Raw genomic sequence first — 6000 nt, 5'->3', positions numbered from 1 at the left:
TTTTTCTCTTACACAACAATGGTGTGATTCACTTACCATATTAGACATAGTTGTAGATCATTCTTTGTTTTGTAAAATTCCAGTGTGTGAGTATTCCACAATTTATTTCTCTATAATATCAGGAAAGGGCACTGAATAGTCTCCATTTAAGATAGATGGGTGATGTTGTAATCGATGTTCTATCTAGTATGTGTCTTTTTAAGGAACATCTGCATAAGTTTTTGGAGATATGCACATATCCCTAGCAGCGGCCTATGTGCAGCTTTGATTGATTTCAGCTAGTGGTGCAAAATGCTTGTACCAATTTGCATTCCTGCAAGTTGTGTGCGAGAGTTCCATTTGCTCTGTTTCACTTCTGTCTTTCTTGGTTCTAACAGCAGAATGACACATTGCAAATGAAATGAGCACACATAACAGGGAACATACACTCCTACTGCAGATGAGGGACATTATTTTCAAGCAGGGCTGGTATTGTTTTTGTTCATCTGAGCACCTCCCTGAGAAAATTCAAATCATTCTTTTTCTTTGAGCTATCAACTCCCTCCTGATGTAAGCACAGATTAAAATATTGAGTCTAGTTCTCCTATAACCATCAAGAATCATATTCAGTATTTATTGTTGATGATTGCTATCAGAGAGTTAATCTCCTTGACTCTTTATGGATGAACCTGGAACAATTGCAAAACACATTTCTGAAGGCAGAAAAAATAGTTAAGGAAAATAAAATTATTTTTTGAAATTATTTTCTTTTCTTTTTTTTTTAGTAGTAGTAGTAGTGCTAGGGGAATGGAAGTTATAGACTCCTATTCAAAAATCTTAATATATTGATGCCAGAAACTTCTTTTATTCTTACCAATAAATTCCTCAGTTGAATGAGAAGTTTTTACAGTTGTAGAAGTCTTTGGGTAACCTTCATCATGGATGTCTGCTGAGATGTTTTTATAAGCAACATAGTTCACAGCAAGGATGTTTGACAAATGTGTGTAATGAAGATGCTGGACTTGAGGTTGTGAATGCAGGAGGATGAGGTTGCCTACAAAAAATAAACAACTTTTAGATGTTGAGTGTAGATGGATGAGTGCTTGGGATCTCTCCCTCTCACATGTTATCCTCCGCAAATATTCCACTTTGCTTTTCATCTTTCTATAAATTTTAGCAGTTTTTTCTTCCTATTAAGTATAGACAAAAGACTTTTAAAGTGTAAAATCCATGTGTTATAGTAACGTCTTCACTTTAAAAGAACTAGGAAGACTACTGCTTTTCATGCTGCCTTAAATTTCATAAATTAAGTTCTATCAAACAAACATAAAAAGAGAGTGGCTAGAAGTTGAGGAAGATTTGTCCTATGGGTAAAATATTACACATGGGAATTTTAAATACCACTCTTCAGGATGGACTTCCTTGAGACTTTCAAAAGTGGACTGTGCTGTGAAATCACTGTACTAGATAGATATTCCTCTGCTAGCCGAGCCTCCTAACTATCATATTGCTCTTGGGTCAGAAAGTCAAGTTAAAAATATCAACTATTTTTAGCTGAATTTCTAGAAATGGAATTGCCAAGTCAAAGGACAATACATGTAAATATTTGATGGATATTGTCAAAAAGTCCAAAAGGTTGTGTCTGTTTTCACTCAGTCTACATTGTGTGAGAATGCCTATTCTAAAAACTGTCACAAAAGAAACAAATATGAACAAAATTATTGGTGCCAAAGATCTAATCTGGAGCCCTAGACTTTTGGCAAAAACTTTGAGGAAGCATGAGACAAGCTCATAAATTACTGTGAATAACACCAGATATGATGAAAAAGAATGGGAAAGAATAAAACTGTCTACTAATATATGATAATAATTTAAGAAAATTTTTATCATTACTTTCTTATTGTTTATCTTGAGAGGGAAAGCATGTAATGGCCATTGAAGGCATGAAAAAAGCATCCAGGGCATCCTAATGATTAAAGTATATAATCTTGGAAACAAGAATAATAACTAACAAATAATACTAATATGCTGTGATAACACCATTATATTTATACTAATAACATAAAGTAGCATTTATACTAATATACTAATAATACAAGAAGTATCAGTCCTCTGCAAAGAAGAGCATAATTTAACCACTGTACCCACAATCAAGAAAGCTCTTGGGCTGGGGATTTATCTCAGTAGTGCCATGCCTGCCTGGCAAGTGCAAGGTCCTGAGTTTGATTTCCAGTACAGAAAGAAAGAAAAAGAAAGAAAGAAAGAAAGAAAGAAAGAAAGAAGGAAGGAAGGAAGGAAGGAAGGAAGGAAGGCAAGCAAGCTGTTATACTACTGCATGACCATCCGTGGCCAACTGGCTGGCCATATGAGTGTAGGCGTCCCTGACAACCTTCCTGCATGACAGCACTATGTCATTGGTGTCAAGATGAAGAATTCACTTGTTGGTATTTTGGCTACACAGTAAGTGCCAAGGCTGATTTGATGCTTGGCAGTGATATATTCCTAACTGTATCATCTTATCTTGAAAAAGCAACATCAAAAAGAGCTACCAAGAACAGCAGGCAGTTTAGTCAAATGAAGTGTAAGTGTTAAATAGTAATGAATGGCTTTGCTACTATTTTTCAGAATGTAATCTAATATTTAGAAAGAAATATGTCAACCATAGTAGTTGTAGAGAACTTTAGCTTTTTCTAAACTCCTTGCTCTTTGGTTTTTAAAAATCAAAGGCATGGAAAGTCAGCACAAAGCATACAAATTATTCTGGTAAGAACAAAATCTCTGTTATTTTGACAAATTACATGGAAGGTAAAGAATGACGTGTGCTAGCCGGGCATGGCGGTGTACGCCTGTAATCGCATGCTAAACTTCTCAGGAGATTCATCCACTGACAAATTTAGTAGCTCAATTTGCTGTTCAGAGGTGAGTCTTATTGGAGGTGGGTCATTGGAGACATAACCTGGGAAGGTGGACTCTTGACCCTGGTTTCTCCTTTCTCTGTCTGCCTCCTGGCTGCCATGGGATGAACAAATTTCCTTCCTTCAGGCCAATTCCACCATGCCGTGTGTGCCTGCCAGTCAGGTGACTACGGACTGAAAGTGGGAGCCAAAATAATCCTCTCCTCCCTTAAATTTTAGGTGTTGGGTTTTTTGTCCCAGAAAAGAGAAAGTAACTAAGACATAAAGAATTCATATAGCATTTTTTATATGAAAATGGAGATGGCTTTTTCAAATTTTTTAAACAAATTTAATTTCTTCTCAGATTCTTAAATTTTAATATTTTACAAACTGAGGTAAGTAAAGTCTGTTTTTATAAGACCAACTACATTTTGTATTCATACAAGTTTAGGCTTTTTCCATTTGTCATGTTGGATATTTTATCTTAAAGCGAAATTGTTTTATTTTTTCATTAATAAGAATATGTCCCTTTGTCTGGCACACAGACACATATTTAATTGCACTTGCTAGGATCTGAATGTTTCCTTCACCCCCCAAATTTTTATGTAGATTTTTCTAACCCCCTGCCTTAGTTACTTTCTCTCTGCTGGGACAAACTGCCTGACACCACAATTTAAAGTAAGAAAGGATTACTTTAACTCACAGTTTGTAGAGGTTTCAGACATAGTCAGCTGGCTCCAAAGCAGGGTGGCATGGCAAGGGACTGTGGCATCTTATACTAATAATGTGGCAGGTGGGAAGCAGGGCAAGATCAAGGAAGGAGGGAATATAAACCGTTCCAGGCTATGCCCACACTGACCCGCTCATGCCCACAGGCTTTACCTCCAACATTACAACCAGCCACAAACCCATTAGTGCAGCAACCCAGAATCACACACCTGCGATCCAGTCACCTCCCAAAAGCCCCACCTCAGAGCCCATGAGGCTTTGCAGGGTCTGGAAATAAGCCAGAACACTCTCTAAGGTGATAACAGTAAGAGATAATATTTGGAAGGCAATTAGATCATAAAGAGATTACTCCTGAATGGCATTAGTGTCCTTACCATAGAGGCCTTAGGGAGCTTGTTTGCTCTTCTTATTATGTAAAAACACAGGGAAAAAGTGCCATCAAGGAGGAAGTAGGTCCTCACCATCTGACACTACCTGCGCCACAATCTTAGATTTCCCAGTGTCTCAACTGTGAGAGACAGATTTCTGTTTATAAATCAACTTTTCAATTTTTTTATAGCATTCTGAATGGACTAGGCCACCTGCATTATTCTTAATACAGTCTCAATCATTCATGTTATTTACAACTTTAGACTGAAGTGACCAAATCCTATTTCACAGTGAAAACTGAGAAGTGATACTTAAGAAGTATCTGTAATACAGAAACACCATAACAGACTATGACAGTTCGTGAACACAAATCCCACCCTACCAGAGCCATTCATGTTATTTACAACTTTAGACTGAAGTGACCAAATCCTATTTCACAGTGAAAACTGAGAAGTGATACTTAAGAAGTATCTGTAATACAGAAACACCATAACAGACTATGACAGTTCGTGAACACAAATCCCACAACCTACCAGAGCCACATAAAACTATTTTCTACATGCACACACAACAGCTTTCAGCTTCATTCTACAGTTGTAATATGCAAATATAGACACACATACATTTGAACAAATAAAGCAGCCAATGAACTTCTGCCTGGAAATGAAAAAAAAAATCTTACAAAACAACAGGCCCTGAAAATGGATAATCACTCACCCTAAACTTTCTACAGGATCTTCTCCCATTCCTCACACAGAACAGACAGACAGCTGTGTGCTAACACTCTGTCTCCTGTCCATGGTCCCTCATTTGTAAGACTCTAATTATTTAATCATTCAGATATAAACAAGTGGCTTCAAAGGCTTACACTCAATATTTTGTCTGCACTTGAGGACTAGTGTCCAAACAATGGTGCCATACTCTGGTCCGGAAAAGGATCACTGTCAGATGAAATCCTCACTCTGCACACTAATAACCAGGGAAACAAGTCCTTGGCACTTTTTCATATCTCAAAAATAGTTTCATTTCCATTGGCCAGAGGGTTTTGTTTTTGTTTTTATTTCTGTTTTGTCTTATAAATTTTGTCTGCACTTGAGGACTAGTGTCCAAACAATGGTGCCATACTCTGGTCCGGAAAAGGATCACTGTCAGATGAAATCCTCACTCTGCACACTAATAACCAGGGAAACAAGTCCTTGGCACTTTTTTCATATCTCAAAAATAGTTTCATTTCCATTGGCCAGAGGGTTTTGTTTTTGTTTTTGTTTCTGTTTTGTCTTATAAACAGTCTGACTTGAGTAACTATTCTCATTCCACTTTTCTTAGTAGCAGCTAGAACTGAAGCCAACTTTGCACACCAACCAAAGCAAGTGAATAGACAAGAATATAGTGAACTATTTACATTAGTCGGTCATAGTGTCTATATTTAGGAACCATACTGATTCCTTCATGAAATAAAGCGGTCCCTATAGGTAACTAAAACTTCCATACCAGATCCAGTTGCATAGTCTTGTTTGTGATGTCATAAGTTTTGAGGATCAAAGGCACTTTAGAGTCAGCAAGAAAAAGTAATTCCAGCTTTAAATCTGGACAGATGTCCCTTGACTTACAATAGAGTTATGTTCCAATGAAGCCAATAGAATTTGAAATTATCTAAAATTGAAAATGTACTTAATAATCTAATTTTTCAACAACACTGTTTAGCCTAAACTACCTTAACCATGCTTAGAACACACGCATTAGCCTACAGTTGATTAAAATCATCTAACACATAATAAAATGTTGAATATCTCATGCAATTTACTAAATATTGACATGAATGTGAAAAATGGAATGGTATACGGGTATTGTGCACCGTTGCAAAGTTAAAATATTATTAAGTCAGATCACGTGGATCATCTATATATTTTTAAAAGCTCTTACTAAAGCTAAAAAGCTAGTAAGGAGCTTAGTTTGTTTATGGTTTCTCTTCACTTAGTTCTGCTTTTGTTTCCCTAGAATTTGATTTCCTCAGCAAGGAGCTAATAGC

The 6000-nt window shown here is 36.6% G+C and overlaps 1 protein-coding gene across 1 annotated transcript in view; it reads left to right on the top strand.

The window, feature by feature from the left end:
• The first annotated feature begins 2811 nt into the window (after positions 1-2811).
• Adamts12 (ADAM metallopeptidase with thrombospondin type 1 motif 12) overlaps positions 2812-6000 on the top strand; it is a 184440-nt gene continuing 181251 nt past the window's right edge. The window contains exon 1 of the mRNA XM_010607722.3: positions 2812-2898. Coding sequence (XP_010606024.3) covers positions 2812-2898 — 87 coding nt within the window. The remainder of the gene's footprint in view (positions 2899-6000) is intronic.

This window comes from Fukomys damarensis, unplaced genomic scaffold (assembly GCF_012274545.1).
Source record: "Fukomys damarensis isolate Sample0158 unplaced genomic scaffold, DMR_v1.0_HiC HiC_scaffold_1, whole genome shotgun sequence".
Lineage (NCBI taxonomy): Eukaryota > Metazoa > Chordata > Mammalia > Rodentia > Bathyergidae > Fukomys > Fukomys damarensis.
This window is presented reverse-complemented; position numbering and strand designations above follow the sequence as displayed.